Source organism: Clavelina lepadiformis, chromosome 5, assembly GCF_947623445.1.
Source record: "Clavelina lepadiformis chromosome 5, kaClaLepa1.1, whole genome shotgun sequence".
Classification (NCBI taxonomy): Eukaryota; Metazoa; Chordata; class Ascidiacea; order Aplousobranchia; family Clavelinidae; genus Clavelina; species Clavelina lepadiformis.
In genome coordinates this window covers 9755745-9782326 of record NC_135244.1, presented here as the reverse complement: position 1 = coordinate 9782326, position 26582 = coordinate 9755745, and the positions used below count along the sequence as shown (strand labels likewise).

At 35.7% G+C, this 26582-nt stretch overlaps 3 protein-coding genes across 9 annotated transcripts; 2 read left to right on the top strand and 1 right to left on the bottom strand.

The window, feature by feature from the left end:
• Positions 1–209: 209 nt before the first annotated feature.
• LOC143460919 (kelch-like protein 12) lies at positions 210–8181 on the top strand. 6 transcript variants are annotated; one of them, XM_076958605.1, is made up of 14 exons: positions 217–338; positions 453–541; positions 1515–1572; positions 1863–1986; positions 2072–2225; positions 2489–2706; positions 2857–3006; positions 3265–3355; positions 3441–3544; positions 3868–4069; positions 4564–4719; positions 5439–5600; positions 5685–5880; positions 6831–8181. In XM_076958605.1, the coding sequence occupies exons 2-14, from the start codon at positions 538–540 to the stop codon at positions 6934–6936; spliced, it is 1725 nt and encodes a 574-aa protein (XP_076814720.1). In that variant the 5' UTR covers positions 217–338; positions 453–537; the 3' UTR covers positions 6937–8181. The 6 variants fall into 6 exon arrangements, with proteins under 6 accessions (XP_076814724.1, XP_076814723.1, XP_076814722.1 ...); XM_076958604.1 differs by having other exon boundaries at positions 218–338; positions 1497–1572; positions 3441–3535; XM_076958603.1 differs by having other exon boundaries at positions 218–338; positions 1497–1572.
• Positions 8182–10692: 2511 nt separating this feature from the next.
• On the bottom strand, positions 10693–14365 carry LOC143460519 (uncharacterized). 2 transcript variants are annotated; one of them, XM_076958048.1, is made up of 5 exons: positions 14206–14365; positions 13490–13681; positions 12669–12831; positions 12192–12324; positions 10693–11668 (listed from the first exon to the last, which is right to left on the bottom strand). In XM_076958048.1, exons 1-5 carry the CDS (start codon positions 14225–14227, stop codon positions 11303–11305), a joined length of 876 nt encoding a protein of 291 aa, XP_076814163.1. In that variant the 5' UTR covers positions 14228–14365; the 3' UTR covers positions 10693–11302. The 2 variants fall into 2 exon arrangements, with proteins under 2 accessions (XP_076814163.1, XP_076814164.1); XM_076958049.1 differs by having other exon boundaries at positions 13490–13726; positions 14206–14360.
• A 7653-nt stretch (positions 14366–22018) lies between these two features.
• On the top strand, positions 22019–25165 carry LOC143460303 (uncharacterized). Its single transcript, XM_076957761.1, has 3 exons — positions 22019–22555; positions 22775–22957; positions 23047–25165. Coding segments are annotated over exons 1-3 (1662 nt in total). The 5' UTR covers positions 22019–22554; the 3' UTR covers positions 24525–25165.
• Positions 25166–26582: the final 1417 nt, after the last annotated feature.

The following is a 26582-nucleotide window of genomic DNA, read 5'->3' as shown; positions in this document are numbered from 1 at the left end:
TCACTTTTTGCTATTCACTGATTATTTGTGCTTCTTGTTTGACAAGTCTAAAACAAGGTCAGCACCATACTTTCGCTTCCTCAGTCAATGGCCAGGATTAAACAATACGAGTTGATTCTTTTAATACCACGTTACTTGTGCTTGATGGTAACTGCTATTTAGTTTGATAAATATTGCCCAAGTTTTTATGACTAAGCTTTGTTTTAAACAGTTGCAAGATTTTGCTTCAAACACAAAGTTTTGACTTCAGGTAAATTATTGTCTGTTTCAAAAATTAAAGTAAAAAAGATGGAATTCAACAAGAACCACGCCACTGAAATACACAGCAACTTGAACGAGTAAGTTGTTAATTTTAAACAGTGCTCTGTTACACAAGTTTGTGTTATTGTCATTATTATTATTATTTTGTTATTGTTTGTGTTTACACAAGTTTGTGTTTGTTTTTTTTTTAGTTTGTTGTTTGTGTTACTTTTTGCATCAAACTGGAAAAGATGGAATTCAACAACAACCACACCACTGAAATACTCAGCAACTTGAATGAGTATGTTTTTAATTTTAATCTGTGCTCATCTGTACAAGTCTTGCATCAATTTGCATGCCACACTTTTACTTGTTTCTGCCGGTTTATTATAAATAAGTTAAGCTAAGTTGATTGCTTAAGCACCGATTTATAATTAACAAACAAAAATTAAAGCTTCATTGCATGCCCATGCCATCACGCCATAATTTGTGTCTTTCCACCCACATTTTCTTGTCAAAAGTCATAAGCTACTTCCCAATCTAAGTAACAAAGACAAGATTTTTGCAATAAAGAATAAAGGCTGCTTAAGATGCATCTTGATAATGGATAAAACACAAAAAGAAACTCCATTCTAAGAACCGGTTATTAATTTATTAAAAGTCATGAGTCAAGTTAATTCAAAAATAATTTTTCTGTCATTACTTGGGATACATTTCTGAACCTTACCTTGCTTATTGTTGTTTGAAACATGCATGTTATGTGGAATAACTGGAAATTTGGAATATGTAGCTGATAAGTTATTTGCTCTGTTTTATTTGTATCACTTGAGTCAAACCTAATACAGATTCCTAATTCATTCAAATGCAGTTAACATTTAGTTGTGTTCCAAAATGTCTGTACAGTGTCCATAGCGAATGTTTTTTGTAAAGTGCAAAAGTTGGCTCAAAGTAAAACACGCAAATGATGAATAAGCCAAATAATGTAATCTTTCAATTCTGTCCTTGCGTCAACAATAAAACCACCAGGTATCAGGCAACATTCGCTGAAGCAAGTCAATAATTTACTATGAGAAAATATTTGTTGCGCTTGTAAAGTTTTTCATTTTTATACCAACCTCATTCTCACTTGTGCTTGATGATATCTGTTGGTTGGTTTGGCAATTATAAGCTTTGAAGTTTTATGACTATGCTGTGCTTTAAACTATTGTAGGTTTTCTTTTAAACACTTGGCTTTAGCTTAACTATTTCATTGTTAGTTTCTTACATCAAACTAGAAAAGATGGAATTCAACAACAACCACCACGCCACTGAAATAATCAGCAACTTGAATGAGTAAGTTGTTAATTTTAATCTGTGCTCATTTACACAAGTTTGTGTGAAACATTCAACTTCACAAAATGTTTTGTTTATTTTGAAACTATTCGTCATTGAAATGTAAACTGACATTTTTACACATCATAGTTTGGGCTGATGTAATAAGTAAAAATATTGTGGTAATTTGTGGATTTAAAGTATCTGACTCCATAGTTTGTCTTATATTGTCATGGATGTTGTGTCACTTTGCTAAGTTGATTGGCAAAAGTAAAAGTAGTTTTCTGTTTCATGATCTTTGTGTTATAAAGGGAAAGAAAAACAACAAAGGACTTCTGTGACTTCACAATAAAAGCTGGAGGAACACAATTCCCTGTTCACAAATGTGTGGTTGGTTCATTCTCGGAATATTTCAAGAAAATGTTCACTACAAAGGTGGAATATAGTAGATTTTGTAACTGTGCTTACTCAGTAATATGTAACATGCTTTAAGTGTTTGCTATCGCGTTGTTATTTTTAGATGAAAGAAAGTTATTCGAACGAAGGAAGCGTTAAAGAAGTCAGTGGTCCAACAATGGCATCGATTATAAACTTCATATACACTTCATGCATAATCCTCACTCATGACAATGTATATGATGTACTGGAAGCAGCAGAATATCTACGCATCACAAGTAACTGTTATTATTGCTGCTGATTCTGTGATACTTGTTGATATAACGCTGTGCATAGAGGTTGCTAGTATTGAGTTGCACAGAACATGTTTTGATTCTTAAAATATGATAAAGAAATGTGATGTTTGTGAATGAACTCAATATAATGTGATTCAGAAAACTGCATCGAACGTTTTACTTAAATAGGTGGCAACTGTAGATGAATGTTTTATTGTGATTAGGTGATAAGTTTTGTTCTGGGATAACTTGGAAGATATTTTAAGGTTTGAAGGAATACTGCAGGAAATTTTTCAAAGCATCTCTTAATGGAGAAAGTTGTTTGAAAATTCGATCTTATTCAAACCGGTACAACATGGGTGATGTTGTTCAAGCAGCTGAAACTTTCATTTCTAAAAATCTCGGAGCAGTTTTGAAAAGTTCAGATTTCCTTCAGTTTAATGTTGATGATGCCATGGCTATGCTTAAGTTGGAATCAGAGCAGGTACTGCATGTTGGTGGTAATCTAAGTTTTGTTAATTTAGTGGAAAGTCTTCAGAATATTAAACATTTTTTCCAGTAAACTTAATGACAAATGTAGTCTGTCTTCATTTCTCATCATAAACTTCAAGCAAAATCTTTCAATTTGTTTCAGGATTCGATCGATGAGGACAAGTACAGGAGTGTGGTTTCTTGGACAAAATATAGTTTAGACGAGAGAAGAAAACATTTCAATGATTTGTTTCTTCTCGTTCAACTCAATTCTTTATCACAGAAATTCTTAAACGAAGTTGTTCATAGAGAAGTAAGATTACCTCAGTGTTGGCTTTTTTATATGCTTTTTATATGAATGTGTTTATTATAACTTGCATGGATTTTAATGAACTTTATTGCATCTAAATCCATCATCACTGGATACAAAATTGGATACATTACATGTTATTTTCATACATTGGATAAATATAAAAGTCCAGATCTTTGGAACCAGAGTCTTCCCATCGGATTTAGTTCAATATCATGTCCATAACATCAAATTAACGTCAAGATAATAATTATTTTGTAGGAACTGGTCAACCAATCAGCTGACTCCATGAACTTGCTCGTAACTGCTTTGTTTGCTCGAATACCAGGAAATATTGACAACAAAGATAATTGTGAGTCATGTTGACCTTAACTTTGCAAATTTTGGTGCCAACCAAGTTAATGATGTTTCAGTGTTTGCTGTAATTTCTTTAACAGGTCAGTCTGATGACATACTTATCATTGGTGGATTAGTTTTTAAACAAAATGTTGTCAAGTTCAACACCAAGACAAAACAGTGGAGTGACATGCCGGTATCTTTGGTTTGTAATGAATTTTTTTAAAACTAAAAATGTTGGTGTAACGGTTTTCTGTCTGATTAATACAACGAACAATGGAAATCTCAAACAACGTGATCAATCACAACAAAACTTTGGTCACCTGACTATTCTTTGGAGAAATTAAGCTGACGTCATTGTTGGATTGTATCTTGATCGTATCGATCGTTATATATTGTCACCTGCAGATAGTTTATACCTGTGTCTGGCCAGGCCATTAATAACACCATATCCAGTGTTTAGTTGATATTGTTAGTAAATTCAATTCAGTTGATGTTGACTTTATGCAATGATATTTTATCATACAGGATACAAACATTGATCGGTTTTGTCCATCTGCTGTAAATTACAATCAACAAATTTTATTGATGGGTGGTAAGCGAATATTTGGTAACACTTATTACAACACTGTTGAGATGTTGGACTTGAATGATGAGAATCCAAAGTGGGATAGCAACTTGCCTTCTATGAGAGAAAAGCGACAAGGATTTGCATCAGCTTTATTGAATGGTAAGTTATTATGATGTCATAATAGTGCACGTGCAAAAGTGAACACATACGCTTCGTTTATTCTAAACCTCCTCATGTGCGTCACAAAGTAGAATGTAATTTTGGTAACTCGACAACAATACTGTTTCTATGATGTCATCACCAAAATTAAAAACTCTGTAGAAATGAAACAATAGTTGGTGTCGGACAAGTTGTATCCTGGTGTTAAATTAGCGTCCATCACCAGCTATAGTGATTTATAAACTATCAACAAGATTGCTTTGTTGCGTTCATTTACGCCAGTGGCCTTCAACCACATTTCGCCATAAAACTTGGGCTAGTTTTCAATTAAAATATTTGCCTCCTCACGTGCTTTCCATGCAATTTACAGACGGTAATGGTGGTCGTGATCACTGTTAGACCGCGCAGGGAACGCACTTTGGGGTGATTGATCGTATTTTTATGACAAAACAAAAATCTACTTGCATAAATATTCATTTGGTTGTGACTTGTAGGTCTTGTTTATTGTACGGGTGGTTGGAATGACGCTGGTTTTCTATTCATTGGTCCTCTATCATCCTGTGAAAGTTACAATCCTGAAGAGAGGAAATGGTCTTCGATAAGAAACATGAATAAAACGCGAACTGACCATGCGTTGGTCAGTGCACGAGGTGAGTTTATAATCGGATTCTCAAAGAAAATTTTTACCAAAATTGTGCTGAGAGCATCCAAGCGCACACAAGCAGCACACTCGCTCATTCTTCGTGTCCGTTTTGCTGCGATAAGTCGGAGCAACCTGCGCGCCTGTTCGTTCAAGATTTCTATTCTATTCTCTCCATTTCAGATTGCTTTGCACTCTGCTACTTTGCTCTGTAATAGACCGGAGAATAAGAACCTGGCCACTATCTTGCTTATCACGTGATGTTACAATAGTTCATGGCGCTGCAAGTTTGTCGTTGTGAATACTCTGTGTGTTTGCGGGTTGAGATGATAATCTGATAACAGGAATTTTGCGTCAACAGAAGTTAACATCCACCAGTGATAATAGCAATGTATAAAATTACTACTTCAAGGCTCGAAATAAATTATGCCCGCACCTGCAGTAGAAGCTTCAGCTCCACATTGTTAAATGGTACCGGTACCGGCACCTGCCCGGGTACCGCAGTATAAGTGCAGCAGATACCCGCGTTCTTATTCGCATATTTTGCTTGATATCGTTCATTGACACGTCACAGGCCCAGTTTACAACGCAATAAAGTGCACATGGTTGCTGTAGTAGCTTTCGTTTGTGTTGATTTTTCATAGTGGGATGTGAGAGTAATCACGCTCCATGTCAAGCAAAAGTGACGTGTTTGATTGATTGATTGGTGGTTTATTGATGGTTTGAAAGGTTTGCTTTATGCACTTGGAGGATTGCGTGATGGCAACAATGCAACACACACAGCAGAATGTTATGATCCTCGAAATGGAAAGTGGAAATATATTCCACCGATGAAAACCTGCCGATCTGGATTAACTGCTGTTGTATTAAACAATGAAATATACGCGATAGGTGAGTCTTGCTGCAAGTGCAAATGTCGTTCAAATGTTTAAGGAGATTTATGACTTGTCATGTTCTTTAAATAAATTTAATCAGGTGGACATGATGGTTCAAATGGTCTTTCAACTGACCTAACCTCTTTTAAATTCTCTCTTAACCTCTCTCGTAACTTCTCTTCTGTTGAAAAATTCAACCTGGACACGAAAACTTGGACTGATGTTGCATCTATGAAAGAGAAAAGATGTGGTGGATCAGCTTGTGTAGTGGATGGCCTTATATGGGTGTTTGGGGGGTGAGTTCGATTATTCTATTCCGCCATCTTGTAGCTTGCACGCGGAACATGCCTAGACTGTCTATATAAGTTTCTTTCAAACTTTCATGGTTCGTGGCCCCCTTGCAGTGACCCTCAAATTACGTGGCCCCTGCTCATCCATCAAAGATGTAGATCGTTGATTGCAAAACACTTTTCACTTCACTACTACGTGTGCAGAAACCTTCGTGCCGCTAATTTTGCACAAAAAGCACAAAAACGTGAGAAATTTGTGTCCCGCTTTGCCTCGTCTTCCCCTGGCACTACACCGTGTATATATAATTATATACACTATAACTCACTAGTGAGGCATCTGCTCGTGGTTCTCGGAGAACGCCACGTGGCCCCCGGTTGAGAAATCCTGCACTAGAGGAAGACGGAGATGATTGGACGAGAAGGAAACATCAAACAGCAAATCTCCTTCCTCGCAACTTAATATTCGTTTATAAAGAAATAGGATGTCCTAATCACGTGATGAATATATAGGACTTAAAGTTTGAATGTTTTTGCGTACAATCTATGAATTACTGGAATTGTAACAAAACACACTGACAAAGAATGCGACACGTACAGGAAACAATAATTAATTGACGGAACGAGGAACGGAAAATTAAATTGATTTCTATAAATAAATATCGGCAATATTCCTCTGTTTCTTGATTTCTCACTTTCCGTAAATTATTGTGACGTTCCTCACATTCCTTCTTCCGTCAATTAGTGTTGCCCGACGATGAATAGAGTATAAGAGGCGAAGACAATAGAACAATGACGCACTAATGCACGATGACAAAACAATGAGCGATCGTTTTATCATCGTCTATTGTGTATTTTTGTTTTAATGAAATTTGGTTTGATTAAAAATTGAGCAACACTCTATTTGCGGATTTCTTTGATGTTGTGTCGACTAATTTCATACTTCATATATTTTATAGGGTTCGTGCCAAAACCGTTGAGTTCTATGATCCAGCCGCCAACAAATGGCAAGTATCGACCAACATGGACAGACAACGATGGTGTCCTTGCGTCCTTTCCATCTGAAGTTTTCATGATTTTATGGTTATTGCTTTAATTGTTTATTTTGCTCAACAATTCTTTTCATTTTGACGTGACAAAAGCGACTAATTTCGAGATTGATTTATTGTGTTGGGGGAATTCCTTGAATCGATAATGTCAGCTTGGGTTGGGATTTCGGAATCAAATTAGAAATCCCAGGATTTCTCGGGATTCGGAAAAAGTACACAGATAAGTCGCATTTATTGCTTGTAACTAGGGCAATTACTCTTTCACCTAAAAATCGAAAAATGTTAACCTAAAAAGTGAAATTTTTACAAATTTTAACCTGAAAAAGTGTTTTTGGCAAATTACGATTGGCAAATCACAATTATTCTTGATAAGTTACTGGTTTAAGCTAGGCTTAGCGCAACCAACCACGAAAACTCAGCTATAGCTTAGCAATAACATTCATCAGTACAAATACACCAACCGTAAGCTTGCCTTGACTCAGTTAGTTTTGCCATTTATTCTTGGCAACTACTGCATTGTTAGATTTGCTCCTCATTTTAACCATTTTTGACAAGTCAAAATATAATTGCTCAACTTATAACACTGACCCATACACAGAAACGCATCAGGACTGTTACCATAAGGCGGCCCCTGGTTTTAATGGTACAAGAGTCGAGAAGCTTGTTTGTGAAACTGCTTTAAAATAAAAGAAATCTACGAATTTATGCGAAATCACACCACCTTGAAGTTCAAAGCTACATTCTTTAAATCCCGCGGTTTTGATAAAAATAATCCAGAGGTCGGGACTAGAAATAGGGTTAAAATTCCGGGATTTCAACTCTGATGTCAGCTTCATTGTTTTTATAAAACTTTTATTATGCAGGTAGAATTGTGGTTAAAGTGATGTTTTTAACTTTGGACAGACCTCGATCGTTTACCCAATTCCTTGTTGTTAGAACAATATTGCTTTAGTTTGCAGTTTTAAGATACAAAGTAGAATCGAGATTGATAATTCTTTTCATTTTCCAGTAATTCGATATTTTAATTGGCAGATTATTTTATTTTGAACGAGTTTCATTCAAATCTCTGCTTAAATCTTTGTTCAGTAGAAGTTTTAATTCTAGTTGTGTGTGGAATTTTATTAAACAGAGCATTTAATTCGTGGCCAATCCAAGGATTCCTGGCAGACAGAATCTACAGCATCGTATTTTAGCAATAAAATTAGCTTTGAAATGAACTTTTTCAAAATTTTGCTTATTTCAAACAATAAATTTTCGCCAACTTAAATATTCACGTTTGATAAAAATAAATAGCTAAATAAAAATGTAAAAACAACCAGAGTCGGTTGTTACCGAAATAAGCCAAGCATCTTGCATGGGCCTTATTAGGCGCATGTGGCATCCACGAAAAAATTGTCACATTTTTATTATCAGAAAAATTTTAGCAAAAAAAAGTGCATTATCCTTTTCAATACTAAGTTGGTTGTTACATGAAAACTTCAGCCGGCTGACAACAGTTCATTTAACCGGCCAAATTCTCACTTACTTTTTTTCTAAATTAACAAAACCACCTTAACTGCAAATATCAAATTTTTGTTGTGCTCTAGCGAATCGGTTGATCACGTGACAAGGATGAAATCTGGTAAACCATCATGAATTTATATTAGTTTTTATATAGGGATAAAATTTTTCATTATTTTGCACGGGTTTGCGAAATATGAGCAATGGGCCTTATTAGGGACCGGGCCTTATTAGGCACAGATACCTTACTACCAAACTGTTAATTACGCTCACAAATAATTAAATTAATCTTAATATGATGGCTGTCAGACTAAATTCACCCCTCGAAAAGTCCAAATATACCATTAGGTGGGCAGTACCGAATTGCTGTACCGCGGTACTTTTTCGATACCGGTATTTTTGAAAAAAAGTACCGAATTACTTTTTTTCAAGAAATATCAGTCAGTCCCGGTACTCGGTACTTTTCGCGTATATAGTTCAAAATTTTAACAAGTATGTGTTCAAAAACACATGTTAATTAATACTAATTGTGGCATTTGTTGATCTTTTTTAATCTAAAAATGTCAAGTAAAATTGCGAACGAATAACGTCCCACATGTTTTGACCTGTAGTAACCTTTACCGCGGCATAATAGCAGCAAATATTGCATTTGGTGCAGCATATTTTACACGAAAAGTACCGGTACCGAGTACAGAGCTACTTTTTAAAATCAGTACAGAATACCGGAACCGTCGGTACATTTTTTGCCAAGCACCGGTACCGTTACCGACGGTACTTTCAAAGTACCGACTGCTCACCTTTACATATACCCAAACTTGGGAACCTCATTCCTACTGGGGTTCGTACTCTAATGAGGGAATAAGGTCAATGTCTGAAACAACCAAAACATGCTAGTTTTGTCATAACGCTATAGATATTTCTGCATTCGTCGTAATAACTGCATCCGCTTGGTAAATAAATAATTAAAAAACCACTTGAAGTGCATGCGATCCATGCAGAAGATACAGACGCAAGCAATACATATCGAATTATGAGTTTATTGAAAAAAAAAAACAGTTTGAACAGGCGATCAGTCGTATACCGAAGATCAAAGTATATACAGATCTTTCGTAAATTCATCAAACAAAGAAAAATGTGTAATTTACACAGAAATTTAATCATGCAGTAGCCTAGGCTACAATTAAACTGGAATATAATTGGTAGTAAAACTAATAATTAGTAAAACTGGCTGGGCTTTCGTTGCCAGTTCATTGATTTTACAACTAAAACAAGAATTTTAGGCCTTCTTTACCCTCGGGGCTTTGCCGCTTCTTCATTTCTTGTTAGCGAGTATATTGGGCTACTGTGCAATAACAAGGCACCATGCCTTTTGTTACCGAAACATAAATCATATGATTATGAACTGTCAGGTTTAAATAAAAGAGCGGTATGTTCTCTCATTAAGTAGATTTTCCCAGTCGATCGAAGTAGGCTACTTTATCCTTCAAAATGTGGGTGACTAAACAATCTGAACTTACATGCTTACATAACATAATCCTGTAGGGTAGGCTTACTCTTATCATAAAACGAGAAGATTGCTATGTGTGCGTTATTGGAGATCATGTAGCGCAGATATAGTTCCTGCCTGTCGCTGACTAGATGCAATTTAGAGTTAAAATGTGGTCATATTCTAACACCACAGCAAACCATTCGTTTATGGCGTGACATTTGGAAGTAACTTTTCGTTTGTATAATTATTTATCTGTCGTAGTTGCAGCGACAAGCGAGGCGCTATAACCGAGACCTGCAACAACGTTTCTCACCCACACTGAATTAGGTTATATTGTCATCATTTGCCTACGTAATGCGTGACTGTTGTTTATCGTTTGAGACAAAAAAATACATTGCATAATGAATTCAAGACTCTAGCCATAATGTCATATTATTATTTCTACATATTTGCTTACTACAAATATTCCCTACATACAAAAAACATTAATCTCGCATAACACATGTAGCGTTTAGTTGAATATTAGCAGTCTACCATACCTTGAAAAAATATTATAAACTATTCATAATGCTTGAAGGTGACATTCATGGTTTGTTTGAAGTAGGCTAACTCACATGCTGTAACACAATAAAATTATACGGAAGTATAACTTTATTGATCACAGGTAATGAAAGAGAGAAGGAGGTTATATGAAGTATGGTTTGGTAGCCTATACCTTGTACAACCGGTATTTGTTAATCGCAGACATGTAACTGTAGCCTTTGCCAATGTTTTAATTAGTAATCAAAAGTTCATTTTTTATTTCAAACTTTGGCATTTTTTGCTGTCTCTGTATACAGCTAACTTTGACATCTATCGCAAACTTGCAGCAACATAAACAACCCCGGAAAGGGATCAAAACGAAACGAGTATAGGCTTCGGTATTAAGTTAGTAAAATCCAGAAGAAAACGGGTTAAAGAAAAACAAAAAGTTATGTTTCAACGAAAATGAAACCAGAAACTGTATAGCACTTTTATCATTTGTGTTGTTGGTTCAGTAAATTCATGTGACTTTTGTTTCTGGTCGTCACCAGTATACACCATGCACGTTATAAGACCTACTGCATAAATACGAGTTCTATAGTCCACCGTTCTTTATCAAGTAAACAAGTTTATATTTCAAACAGCTTATTATGTATATTTGTAGACGAACTGCTATTAAATTCGCTTTCAAAATGCAAAGTTACTTTTTCAAAAAAACGCAGTAATAAACAATAAACATTTGCCGCAAAATTGAATGCGCCTTTCTCTCCTTTTGAATGTTACTACGCGACATGGAATGTCCAAGTGAGCGCATTTACTTGAATCAACTACTTTTTTACAGCACTTAAGTCCATTGCAACTTGATTTTAATTCAGGTTGGAACGCGATAGGGTCTGCTGCCCAAGTCCCTACTGGGTGGATATTGACCAGACTGAGGAAATGCTCCATAACCCACCGAAGGATCTTGCGGAGCTGATGGGTAGCCATAGCTAACAGGCTGACTTTGTTGGTAGTAACCGTTGTAAGGAGGAGGATTGGCTGGCGGTGGTATGTCCTCTAAAGCGCCTCCCTGATAATTGTTGAACCGATATCCTCGGTTGTGTGACGTTTGAACGTCTGCTACGTGACCTCTGCCGCCATAATTTTGTTGAGGGATGGATGGTTTACCATAACCTCCAAACTTTGCTTTTGATGCTAATTGACCGTTATCAGATCCCGGTTCGCTTCCGTTTCGAGACTAAAAACGTTAAATCGTCAGTAAATTGTAGAACATGATAATATATGACTTTCTAATCAGATGCAACATCAAATCGTCCTATTAAAAGCATTCTTTTGCAGAAGCGTAACATTGTTGTGTGTTTTGTATAATGAGCGTTGGCTGTAAGAAGTTTGGGGATAGAAGGCCTAGTTTTCCAAAAAACTAAGTTACTCGAAAGTTTCCAGTTTTCGGTTAAAGTGTAAATTTTTTAAAGTTTACGTTTTTGATACACTTCTCGTTTAACATGAATTTGGCACTGCTCTGAAATCAGCAGTATAACAAGCTTTCCGAATTAAAAAAAGTAGTAGTCGCTAAAGAAAGCTCCTGAGTACCCACTAAATTAAATTAAATTAAACATTTCGTTATCAAATGATTGAGTAAATTATGATTACTACAGCTTTTATTCACGGAAACATAAAAATGTTAATTCCAACTCCAGTTTTCTATAATATGAGCCACTGGACTTTATAAACCAAAACCCATTTTATAAATATCTACTTACTGAACGATTGCTCCTTCGCGGTCCGGAGCCTCGGGAGTCTCTTTCTCCGATTTGTCTGTCTCTGTCTGGACGATCATAGCCTTGATTTGGCGTATCTGCCCCGACTATTACTCCTCCAGTTCGACCAGGTCGTCTTGAAAATAATTGAATTTAAACAAGGGAATGGTTTTTGTTTCAAATAAATCTTCTAGGACACTTTATAAATGCATTTGTTTCATTTGGTTATGACCATTTTAAAAAATAAATCTAAAATAAAGGATATACTTTATATTATATGATAGGTCTAGGATATACAGTAATTTACATTATTATGTTATAATTTGCGTAATATAGGACATTGCAATAAAGCATATGTTTTCATACTTAAAAAGTATATAAGAATAACGATACTTAATTAGTCTAAATTAAACCAATAACAAAATACACAGTTCCATTGTTTTTTGAACTTTATTTTAATGTTAAACTTTCGGAATTTACCTGTTAATTTGGTTGAGTTTTGCAGCTCTTATTGCCGATGAGTTGTTAACGGTTCCGTTTTTAGCTTTTATTCGTTGTTTGTATTTGGCGTATCCAAAAGCAATTAAAATGACAACGGCAAGCCCTCCAATTAGAACCCCTATGATAACTCCAGGTTCGACCCCTGTCAATTAGAAAGCTGCGATGAAATTAAATGAGTTTCGGGGTTATTGACAAAGTAATACTGTAGCCTATATATATATATTTTTGCCATATCTAAAATTTTTCTTGTAATTGTCTTGAATTGTATAGGGCTGTAGGCCAATATCAATCGCTTACTTGCAGAAAGTCTGACAACACCGTTAGGCGATTTATAAAATGAATCCGTTACACTGTGATAGATATTACATCAATATACTTATATCGAAGGGCGTGAAGTTGTAAGTTACACCCGAAAACAAGCAGCAGTAATATTTCAGCAGCATATTATCAAGTTAAGAGTATGACAAAATACAACAACAAAACCAATTGCTTTCCGTATATTTGTCTGAAGGTCTGTAATTCCAAATTTGACAACGCAAGCAAAGTAAATTAATGTAAGTGGCTAAATAGTCATCGCACACACATCTTTAATGAGTATAACTCTAAAGCTCACTACAGCTAAATAAAGGGCCAGAAAATAAGCAGTCAAATTCAACCCTGGTGTTAGTCGTATAAGATGACGTATATATGAAACGTTGGCTGTTATCTCTTCTTTATCTAAATGACTTGGCAACTTCGTAAATATTAAATATATATAGCCTACAGCAAGTTATACATAAAAAGTAACCAGCTATACTCACCTTCACATTTAATCTCTTTCGTTGGTCGCCAACCAGAAGTTTTGCATGTTAATTCAGAGTAGTTGGGAGTTCCAGTGCCGCATGACACTTTGCATTTGGTCCCTATATTTACAATCCAGCTCCCACCACAGTTCACATCGATTCCTTCTGGCACTTTCATAATCTCAAACTTGGATCCGGTTCCACATTGATCTTGCAAGTAAAAAACATGGAAGTCACTATTTCACGTCACGCAGCCTGTTTTTAAAGATATATAGGTGTTTACATTGTAAAATAAAGAGCAGGCAAAAAGTTCATTTTAGTTCTGTGGGGTTAGATTAAAGTTAGATATGGATAGTAGGTTTCTGTAGGACATTCAAATTAATCAACAACGGAGACAACGCCTTTTTGGTATAATAGTGAGTCTAGTGACAGCCAAAAACTTGTATAAAAGCAATAAAAGGTTCAAGGAAACTTAGAGGGGGATTATTAAGAATTATTATTATTGTCATTACAACATTAAAATATAGGTTTAAGCAAAACATAACAATTAATAACAACGACTGCAATCGACTTTTCAGTTTCAAAATCCAGTAGTTATAAAATAAAAGCCAAGCGTTTTTAGCGCATTAGTTATTCGCTTATTTGGTTCCCTGTCGTGATTATTTTCGTACTACATACTAACTAGTAACTATGTATCAGATATTTGCAGTATTATACTCAGTTAATATACTTACATCGCGATGTTTTTTTCGACATAATTCTTTCATAAGATGCACACTCACACAGTAAGCAGATACCTAAAGCAAGATATAAGGTTCCCAGCAAAAAGTATTACCAGTAGAAGCAAATTTGCATTTCAAGCGCTTATCTCTTCTAAAGAAAACCGGGAGTATTAGAGACAATGAACTTATCAAAAAATACCAGTTTATTCACCACGCAATCGTTTCATTCCATCTTAATCGGAATACTATACTCTGAAACGATTCTATGATAAATATCTCACCTACTCCTGTAATGGATATTTCGCGCACAAACTGCAGCATATCACTTCCATTTATAGACCGCACATTATACTGGGATATATTTCACAGTATATCAGTAGACTAATTTACATTACTCATATATAGGTCTGACTTAGATAGATCATGTCGTGAACCTACACACTTGGTATAAGCCAATATGCTGTAGGTCTATCGCATAATATTGTAAATAAAGTACAGTAGGCTACTTCTGTACATCTGTATGATAGGCGTAATTTGTGTAACGGGGTTTTGTGCGAATCAAATAATAAAATGTAGTGATTAATCAGTATTTTACAGTGAGGGAAACGCTTCAGAATCAGATGAGATAAACACCTGAATAAGGGAAAACGAGTTTAATCAAGAATTTTAACTCCTTGCTGTTGGCTCTCCGATGGCCAACGTCAGTCATTTGTCTGCTTTCACAAGCAAGCGAAAGATTAACCAACATTTTAAAAGTACTGCACCTCGACATCAAAATTCTTACTATATGCTGTTTTTGGACTGTAATTTAACCTAGAAATACTTGAAAACTGCAGCTTTTCAGTAACTTATCACAATATTCTCTCCTTTTCTCAGTTTAACATGACGTAAAGTTGTTTACGAAATGATAGGCATGGATTACTTCTATTCAGATACAGTCATATAAAACGGTCGAGTTCTTGTCCAAAAATTCAATGAGAGTTTTTGTAATTGCCCGAGGCTATACTTGGCATCTGACTAGGTAGAACACGTCAAGCGACGTCTTGTGGCCCTACACGTCATAATTGACCATATGATCATTTGAAGTGGCGGTGCTGGTTTGCTTCGTGAGCATATGACAGTAAGACTAATATTATCTTTTTATTTCAATTTACATCCTGATAAATTAGAGAACTTTTCAGATAAAGTGATCACGCTATTGATATCAAACTGTTTGTAAATTAACGTGATTTCTTTTATATAATACATAGGCCTAATCTTAAGTCTTGTTCATTGGATCTGCTGATTAGTAGTTTCGTTTTATAACCATGCAACGAAGTACAGTCGAATCCGCTTAATTCGGACACCGGATAACCCGGACAACCGCTTTATTCGGCCAAAATGCTCGGGAACGGAACAAAAGTAAAAATTGAATGTAAAAAACTCCCGTTAATTCGGACAATTCTCCGCTTAATTCGGACACGGGTTGGCAATTCCTATCGTTAGGTTATGAGTTTATGACACAATAAACAGTACTTCGTTCGTTTTAACACAAGATGCAATTGCATTATGAGTGATCATGGTGAAACAATGACGATCCATGCAGTAACAATCGACAATAAACTCATATAAGGCCGCCTCAATTTCATAGTCGCTTTTACTTCGGTACAATTGCGTACATCTTGTAGAACAGAATGGTACAGCAAAGTTTAGCAGAAAAATTGAAATTGCTCACTAAAGTAAACAGGACGTTTTATGCGATCAGTGCCAATTACTGCAGTATAGCCCAGCTGCAATTCATTTATTACGCAACAGTACAGTATTTTAATTGCGTTGTCTGCCTTTACGCATGACCATGAAACGAACAATTGATTTTCCGCTTAATTCGGACAAAGCCGTTTCTCCGCTTAATTCGGCCAAAAGTGAGCGGAACCAAAGTGTCCGAATTAAGCGGAGTCGACTGTAGTTAACAATTTAGACAATTTACACAAATTAATATGTTTCGTCGTTAAAGCACTGAACTAGGGGTTTGCTCAAATCAGCGCTATATCGCAAAACAATAAGGTTGTGATCAACCTGGTCAAAAACACGTCAAGACTAAAACGATGCAATTGGAATTACCATCTTGGAACCACCGCTGTGGATGACAAGAAAAGCAATATTTTTATGTTTACATTCATGATCAAAGATTGAGCGGTGATATTTAAACACTACACGCTATTGTCTATTGGTTTTGGAAAGTGTCATAGAAAGATCATTGGGTATTTATACTTCAGGTATAGCTGTAGTACGACCCAAGTATCGACTTTGCTTTTATGTTTTGGTGTGACTATAGACTATAGAGCGTAGGCTGGGCACGCTAACCTTAACGTGACTAACTTTCACAGAATGGAGTTTACACGCCTCTTGAGACTAGGCAACTTCGGTGGAAAAACTTTATTTTAATAGAACAGCACCTTAAATACGCTCTGCCTAAACTCTAAAGACACGCTAATTAAATAACAAAGCAAAACAAAATAATAATTAGTTTCTTTAAAGAAAAATCGCCCAACACGTTAAAGGACGAGAGGGAACGAAAATTATACACCACTCTATACCGAGACGCAGAAACAAGATACAGAACCGAGTATTGTCTGGAACGTACGCCAAACACAAGAAGATGAATCGACCATCACCGAAAACGTGAGCTTTGGCAGAACGTATGCCAAGACACAGGATCGATCTTCACCGGGAACGTAGGCCAGGACATAGAGTTACAGCACAAGCCAAGGCACAGGAACAAGAACAACCTATCATCGCATGAAACGTAAGCCAGGAAAAACGTAAAGGGAGGTGTATGAATAGGGGCAAGCAACAACACTGGGAAACACATTCTAGAGAAGATATACTGTACGGAAGCATATGACCATCGGCGAGAGCGTACTATAAAGCAAGTGCCGAACGTTCGCTGAACAAATGCATAGGAACACACGACCATCGTTGAGGATATGTAGCAAAGTGTAACTACACCCAGCCAAAAGGAACATGCGAATATCCTGGTGGACGTATACATGACAAAGATACCAGCGGGGATAAATAAAATGCGAAGGTGCCTATTTGCAGAATGGCAGATCAAAATAAGCTTTCAAATACAAGGTCGCTCGTTGCGGTTTGGGCCCAGCAGGATCGACAACGCGAAACTGCCGGCTGTCCATCAAAAAGTCTTTATAGGACGCTTGACAAGCTGAACGTTTTGGTTACGACAAAAGTACTGCTCCAATCACACTACTTAGAGTGGTGGAGCCCGCAAGATGAGAAACCTCTAGGACCCACAACATAGCAATTTCACAAACATCTTCATATAACAGCGAAGCCAGCTGGGAGAAAAGGGTGACTGCTCACCACAGGGTTTGTGGCACAGGAGTCCTGTACATTGCTCAGCCGTTGACAAAGCACTGACGTCAAGATCATTGTAAATGGACGTGGAACCCGAGTCTTCTAAATAGTTGTTCTTATCTGACGACACACAAGCGGAACGGGCAATAACCTTAAGCAAAGCTTGGCTGTCACAACCATCTTCTAATCTGCCTCCGTTTTCTGAGGAATGATTGGTATTGGAATTTTCTAACATTTTATTTCTACTCATTTTAAAGTTGGTGTTGTCATGAAGCTATTTTAATGCACTAATCTTTTGCTTGTCAACATGTCTCATCCACAGTCTCTAAACTATACAAAGTCTAAAAAAGACAAACGTACACCAAAACTTAAACATAAAAAAGACTTGAAGAAAAGGGCACAAAATAGAAATAAAGTTGTTACACGTTGACAAAGCTGTGAGACTACCTTCTGCTTTCTGAAATTAGGGGTCCGAAGACACGCAGTGACATTGTAACCAATAAAACAAAACATGTGGCACCAGGTACCGTGCGTTCGTTTATGATAAGCGCATAAAACCAACGCGAATGAAACTGTAATTCCTCACCCTATGCCTCAAGAAATATTTGTTAACTTCTTAAGCGCAAAGTTCTTTGTCGTGCAAAACGTTTTAAAAGTATTCCCTATACCTGTGCGCAAGAACCACCAAAATCTTGTGATAATAGAGGGATGTTATACAAATCATACATACAAATCGAATAGAACATAGAATTCTTATTTTCAGATGTCTGCTTTACGAAACATGACGTCAATGATATTGATAGATAACATTGCGTACCAATAACTTTCTGTTTTCCGTTTTAAGCCGTGACATAAATATCGTGCCTGCCTATCTTGAGTGACTTATGCACAGTTGTTCAATGCATTCATTCTACTAAGATCAACCCTACAACATGGACGTCTTTATGCTGTTGCTGTGCCAATGTTTTGTTTAAATGTAATTGTTCAAAAAAACTTCAATATAATCAGTATATACAGTTGTCATTCCTAAGTAACCATAGTTGAATTCAATTTGAACAAGTTCAGTTCTGGGCCAGATAAATAGATAAGGTGTTAGCAATCAACGTGTTGGCAGAAACCAGTTCTTTTCAACTGTCGGTCGTCCCCGATTTGTTGCCTGTCCGCAAATCAAAGTTAAGCGTCCTTGTTTATTTCGTTTGGTTATGAAAGTAAATTAGTTATGAATACAATCCTTTAAATCAAGCAAAAGTAGTTTACGTAAACGTGTTTTCTTGCTACGGATAATCAGATGGCGTTTCCTAGCTGCTGGCCGGAAATACTAACTCAAGATACGCTTGCCGTCTCACATCTCCAAACTTCTTAAAAAACATTTGAAAACACCAATCAGCAATGCGGTAATGATAAGCGCAAGTTTGTCACAGCATTATAGGACGCCATCATTTTTCTAATTAATGCAAATCTCATCGTGATTTTGCTCTTTATGTCAAATTCTTCGTTTTCATATGGGAATGAGCTGTATTTGTCAGATTTAGATTCTTTGGGTTGAAGACATTGCCTAGATAACAGAGTGTGGAACTATCTCACATGATCTCCCGTAGATTTAAATTCAATGTCGGAAATACTTCGCAGACACAGGCGTGAAGTTGGTTAGCAGTTCTCTAATTAGTAATTACTTATTGTATAAATTTATTAAAATTTACATGAATTCTTAAAAATTTATTTTAAATTCTGTGTTTTACAACAGGTAACCAGTAAGTTATAACAGGTAATCTTCGCTTGAGCTACGAATCAGTCATTGAAAATGTAACCGGAGAGCCAGTTTTATTCGTAAATAAGTAACTAAACAAACAAGCATTGTATAATTGCACTATATAATTACCTTAGCCATACATTTTGGTATTTATTAGTTACGATAGTTACATTTTGGTATTTAGTAGCTACATTATTTACAGTACGAGTATATAGCCATACATTGTGGTATTTAGAAATTAGAATGGTCCCGAAAGGCTGGCTGTCGTAAAACGTGGCAACCAACCACTTGTAGTTCTACACGTCGTAATTGACCACATTATCGCTTGAAGCAGTGATATGCTCTTTAGTTTCGTGAGACTCTGGGAATAAAATCAATCACCATTTTCTTTTAATTAACATCCCGATAGAGTGGAATATTTATGATATAAAAATAGTCACGCTATTCAAAAAGCCATATTTTAAATTAACGTGATTCGTTTCATATTAATACATAATCTTAAGAATTGTTTTTTATATGGAACTATACTTTTCATTTGTTTGGTTTTTTGTAGAACACTAAAATATAGCTTGCTTGAAAAGGGTCCTTATTTAAACAATTTACTCTGAATTAAAATGCTTTTCATTTGCGTTCGATTAAACACAATAGCGCAAATTCGATACGGGGAGGTTCAAGCCACTTGCGTGTCGCTTACCGAAATATATCGTGATAATCACGTATTTTCGCCAAGTAGACAAACCGTCTTCTATATATACAGAATCAACATTATTGTTGGCAAGAAAAGCTTTTTATTTCAACAAGATGCTCGAACTTCAAAAATAAAATGATGATATTTTGGATGTTACAAAACCTTCTTATATGTACGAAGCAAGTAAGTGCGCTTTAGTGTGCATGGTGTACAACGGGTACAAACTAAAAACTAATATTCCACACCTATAAACAATTTGCAAAGGAAATTGAATCAATTTTTATGACAGTATAGCATTAAGTAATTCTTACACGCTTATACTTATAAAATGAAGTAACTATTACGTAAGACAACACTAAAATCACAGACTTGAAACTTTATTTCTTAAACTTCTCTAAATTGTACTTGTCGCAAATACTTGCAGTGCACTGACCTTTGCATTTCATTATTCAAGACGAATTGCTTGACCTATAAAGTTTGATATAGCCGGAGGCAACACATCTACAACACTAAAAGACGAGCGGTAAAATTGTCAAGTCAACTAGCAAAGCGTATTTGTACAGATAAGGTTAAGAAATGTCTTCAAACACTATACGACTGTTTGACCCTTGGTCAGAAAAATTGTGTTTGATTGATTGTTCCATTTTATAATATAGCTTACTAGAAGTGCTAGACAGATAAATGACGTTAGATATAACTTAATAATGCAGAGTAAAATTAATTGATTATTAGAAAGTATATAAATAAGCACTTCTGACGAAAAGAGATGGAGTTAAGAAAAAAAGAGTTACTGTCATGAAACTAAATGGTTTAAAATTTTAAGTTTTTAAAAGATTTTATTATGTTACCATCCAAAAGATTTTCAGATAAGCCTGTAAAAAACAACAAGCAGCTTTTCTATCTGTTTCCCTTAATAATGCAAATGTTGTACAGGGCCTAATGCCATTTCAAACATGAGTGAAAGCAAAAATACACTCAGCATCTGAGCATCTCAAAAATGACAGAAAATTCAATACTGAAATTTTTTCTCAAATATCAGAGAGACGTAGGTATTTAAACTGTTTACGAGATGTGCATAAAGATGCTACAACAATGCATAAAAAATGAGAAATATATGACCACAAAAGCTAACTTTATTACTTATTTTTTTTTAGTTTTTTAAACAATAAACTGATGCACGGGAAAGTAAAGAAATCATTGATAAGTTATCAAGCGTCCTTAGATTGACATTTAATACCTCTGGCCTGCAACAAATTATTTCGGCATTTAAATCAAGCTTGCAGATTATAATGTCTACTCTCTAAAGATTTGGCGTCTGGAAAGCGTAGATGGTAAATAGCATCGTTTAAAAAATACGCTATATCCTACAGGTTTTTCAACTTTTGCTGGTATCGGTGAAATGCTTATAATGGAAGTGTAATGTGCTCACAATTATGGTTAATAGTCGCGCTTTTGGTAATATACACCATGGATAATTTTTTCAGTATTGCTTCAGGATTGCACGAAAGTTACAGTAAATTTAGGAAATGCCGCACTCGAAATATTTGAGCAAAACTTGTTGGCTGGATTTACGTCAACATTTGTTATAAATTTTGTTATTACAAATTAGCATTTATCGACGAGATGTTGGAACAGCATGTTTTGTATAACTATAGCTTATACTATATACATAGCTACATAGTAGTATATAGCTGCATATAGCTATACCATAGTTACCTCGCCAAAAGGCGATTTTTTTATTAAATCGTGATTGTTGTAAAATTAAGTAATAAGAAAACTGAAGTTTATTTCCGAAAGGTGTTATAAGCTTATACTGCACTTTGTATTAAATGTTTCATTTGCACATTTCTCTGAAGATCTCGTTGTCAAAATCGTAGGTAAATGCAAAAATTAATTTAGTATGATACACACCTGCAGAATCAGTTAAGCTGATAAAGTTTTGACTTATCTTTTAACCGATGTAGGCGAAAGTTTGTTAATGTTTAACAAATTACAATATAAAATGTCCAATCAGGCCAAAGGGGGGATTGGAGGACTAACATCATATGTATGCTTTGCTTTATAGTTTCAAATAATAAACAAGCTTTATCACCGGAGTTTGCAGTTAAAAGACAAAACTGCTGCGTTTAAATGTGTAAAACGATGTCCAAGCTTTTGTCGACAGTAAACCTTTTTCAAACGAACTCCTTAAAATGTGTCTAACGCTGTTTAAACAAATAAGAAAAAATTAAAATTCATGGCCTGAAACAAAAATTATTTTGAAGTAGTCTACTATTTTTGTACTTTATAGTTACAGTATACAACCACAAAGCTGAGAAACGAACAACAGATATCTTGCATCTTCAACCGACTTTTATTCTTGTAAATAAGAATTTTTAAAACTTACAGTATTGTCTAAACTGAATGGCAATTAAGGCGCTTTGTGTTGTATCAAGATTTTCATGCTATCATATTCGTTTTGATGATACAACCTTAATTGGATTAAAGTTTAGGACTTGCTTCTGAAAGTAAATATATTTTCAAACTCTAAAAGTTAAGCGATTTGGTTGATTTTCTTCACAAATAACGGAGTAAGTGTAACCACTTTTCACTGGCGAATATGTTTTTATTGTTATTTTACCAAAGCAAACTGTAACAGTACTATACTGTACGTAAAATATATAATACTGTATAGGCCTATATATATATATACGATTCTATCACATATACTGTGTTTAAGTGCAATAACATCCGAACATGTGTGATCGTAAAAATAAAAGGAGTGTTGTAAAATTACATTGTGATTGCAGTGTCTTGCAATGGCTGGCCGCTCGCCCTTCCTGACAATGGTCTAAGAATAGATTGCGATCACTCAGGCGTGAGCAGAAATACGTGTAAGCTACGATGTAAGGACAATTACAAGCCTTCAAACGAGATTTTTCAGTGTACCAACGACGGTGGCTGGTTTCCAACTAACCGCCCAGAGTGTATTGGTAAGTATATTAAATCTACCACATAAGCATCACTGAAGCAGCAACTATACAAATACCCTCTTTTACGAAACTTGTTTTGATCATTACAGACGATGGCAGTCTAACATTAAAGATCGTACCAGCTGTAGTGGTAACCATTGTGGTCCTTTTCCTAATTGGCTTTTTTGTGGCAAACGCTTCCAAGCGTTGCCAGGCAAAACGAAGGGCTCACGACGAGGATGTTGAAGGCCGAAATGCGAATGCTTTACGTGAACCACAAACTTATATGATAAGTACAGACAACAGACCTGGAAAACTACGTAAAGAAGACGAAGCGTATAAGAAGGAAAAAGAAAAGAAAGCAAAGCCTCGTTCTATGGACAAAATGTCAAAACAAGCAAAATCTAAAAGACGTCGCAGCAGAAAATTTTCCGTCAAGGATAAAAAAAGCAGAAGGCGGCAAAGTTTAGGAAAGACAATTCGGAAATCTTTCAAACGCAAAAAAATAAGCGTTAGCTTGAGAAAACGGAATACTCTATTCCGAAGCAGAATAACCAAGAAACGATGGCGAAAGGGCCCGCGTCGGGTTGTTGGCAATCCGCAAGGCGTTGGTGAAAGTTCCGTTTGTGGAGACATTCATGATGCCTATGGTTCCTCGACTTCATTTTCGGAATCAAGCTCATCATGCTGCCAATCATGTTCAGCAAATTGTTCTTCCTTTTGTAATGAAAGATTATCCGATGGAGACATTATCGAGACTTCAACGCCGCCGAAGAAAATTCCTCCTCCACGGCCTCCAGCTCCGGAAAACCAAAATAAAACATCCCTGGAAAATATTGCGGAGAACTTGCATGGTGCTGATATAAGTACTATAAACCAAGAAAGAATAATAACAGTATCAAGTGACTGCACGTCTAAAGCTTCTGATGAAGACTCGGACAAAGGTAGTCACAAGAACAGAGCAGAGCAATCTCAAGAGTCACATAAAAAAGAGAACAATAAAAACAAGAGTAGACGACCTGTTGAAAAAACTAAAGAAAACCGTTATACAGAGAAAAGCAGTCACAAGAATCCTTACAATAATTACCCCGTGGCAGCAAGCGATCGTCAGTATCAAGATTTGGAGCACGATTACCGAAGATCCGGACACATATACGACGGAGGAGTTTATCATCCTCAATATCATCCAGTAAAATCTTATCCGATTAAACCTTTTCGAAAGCCGAATTCGGAAAAAGAACAAAGAGAAGATGACAAAAAAGAGTCTCCTCATAGCAAACCAGAGCGAGGAAGAACAAGTGGAGGCATAAAATATTACTCTATTAAACCTGACAAAGGTGATTCTAAATCGGAGACGAAGAGGAAAAAGAAAGATTCAAGATCCAGAAGTAAACAAAAGAATTCACGTAATCAGACAACAAAAGCGAAGTCAAAGCAGACATCTTCAAAACGAGAAAAGAATTCCAAGAGTGGCGGTGGAACGTCTGCGCACGAACTTGGAAGTCGCAAAAAACGTCAATCGAAACAAAAAGACAAAAAACGAGAAGAAAAAAGAGCTAAACCAAGTTATGACACTTCCTCAGACTGAAATTAAAATATTTCCATTGTATTTTGCGTAAAATGAGGCGAATGAAATATACTATGTTATATTTACCATTATATACTGTACAACAATACATTCCTCTCAAAGTTGTGCGATACTTTTTCACGTAATCATCATTGTGCCACAATGTTGTTACTCGTGTATAGGAGCTGTAGCAGCAGTTCACGCTTAACGCAAGTCAATACATGTAATACTTCACTACTTGAATGGTTTACTATCATGTATTTTATGCACAAATGCATATATATGTATTGTGGCTTTTTGAAAACATGGGATACTGCATGGTCTATTTATAGTTCATATAGCACGCTTTGTATATTGTTACAAATATTTTTGCCGTTTATGTTAGTATGTCTTAATGTCGATACAAATCGAATAAATGTGAACATCATATGCAAAATCCCTTGTTTTTAACATTTTGCAATAGAGTTTTAAAATATTTGAAACATATGAGTCGCACAAGGAAACATCGGTAATGATCATGATTTTAGGGATCTTTGTATTTACCAGGAGTGTATAGTAGTTTTGATCGTAAAAAAAAGTAGCAGTGGCTGTATGAAGAGATGTATCGTTTACTTTTCCAACCTAAATAAATGTTTTATATTTACTATACCTCATACTACACGCCTCAGATTCTAGTATGGTAATCGCTAAATACATAATCTACGTTTACATTGAAGGATTTTTCAGCAAATCTTGATATTTTACAATTGCCATCGACATCCAGTGCACAAAATTAGAATAATTTTCACCCAACGTTGTTTTAATAAATTTGGTTACGTCGTCGTTTGTTGGTCCAGCTTCTAAAATCTAAAACTAAAAAAGTTTTCAAAAATTCTTAAAAATCTTTAAAATTTTAAAAAGCCGCATACACAGTTCTTTATTGAAAATCACATAAAATGTCTCCATATCGTAACTTTACAAAACGATCATAACCTGCACGGTTTACTGTACCACCAACACATCGATAAAGTTGAATGGGATGACCAAATGCAACAGCAGCTTTAGAATGCTTTTCGGGTCGAAACACTTCTAAAAAGATATAGTCAAAAAATTTACCAAGGTCCCCTGCAAAAGTATTGTTGGTGCACTGGTAGCAAGTTCATCTTATCGGTCGAAAACATACGTGACTCGATTGCATAAGTTTCCTGATTTTCTTTAGGTTGGTTGCTAGGGGTAAGGCGTACAACCAACCTTGAGAAATAGAAGCAGGCATGAACAATTTTGTGTAGGTTAAACTATTTGGTGCAGTCGGTTGCAGTCCTATACAGCCAGTTACAGTCTCATTCAGTCTCACGCAGCTTCAACCCTACAATGTAAATTACCAAGCAAGGAAAAGGTAACGCCGTCCAAGGGTTATGGGTGTATATATATACCTCGTCAGCAATTTTTCAGCTTATTTGTAAGAAAAAAGTTCTTGTGAGACTTGAAAGCGGTTTTGCTTATAGTCGTATGCAGTTGTTTTGTAAAAGATTAGCTATTAACGCCTGCGGCTTAAAGAAACTACATACTATCAGTAGGTTATGCTATATCCAAGCATTTAACATCAAGTTATCTATGAATAAGGTTCGAAGAAAGGTGTAGAAGATTTAAATATAAATAAGCGTATAGCTATGACAGAATTTCTACATCAAGCGGTAAGAATTATCAAATGTAACAGGCGTATAGTCGAGGTGTATTTGCTAGAAGCGGGTTTTAAGCATGCGAATGACATAATTTTTATTTTAATACATTACATACAGTACTTTTATCATAAAAACTATATACATTACGTAAAATTGTTTCTACAGAGAAAAGTATATAGTAACGGCTAATATAGTCACATACCTTTATAGCATGAATAATTGTGGTCCACCAGCTTATTGCAAAAGTGAAGGTGAGAGAAGACCAAGAGATCATCTTCCTTCTTATGAGGAGGCGATGGGGGACAGATGGGTGATAGAAAACATGGACGCACAACGCCGATTAAGGCAGGAGATCGCGATTGTTCCAGCACAGTTGCCAACTTACCAAGAGAGGTCTATGACGTGTCAATACACTAAC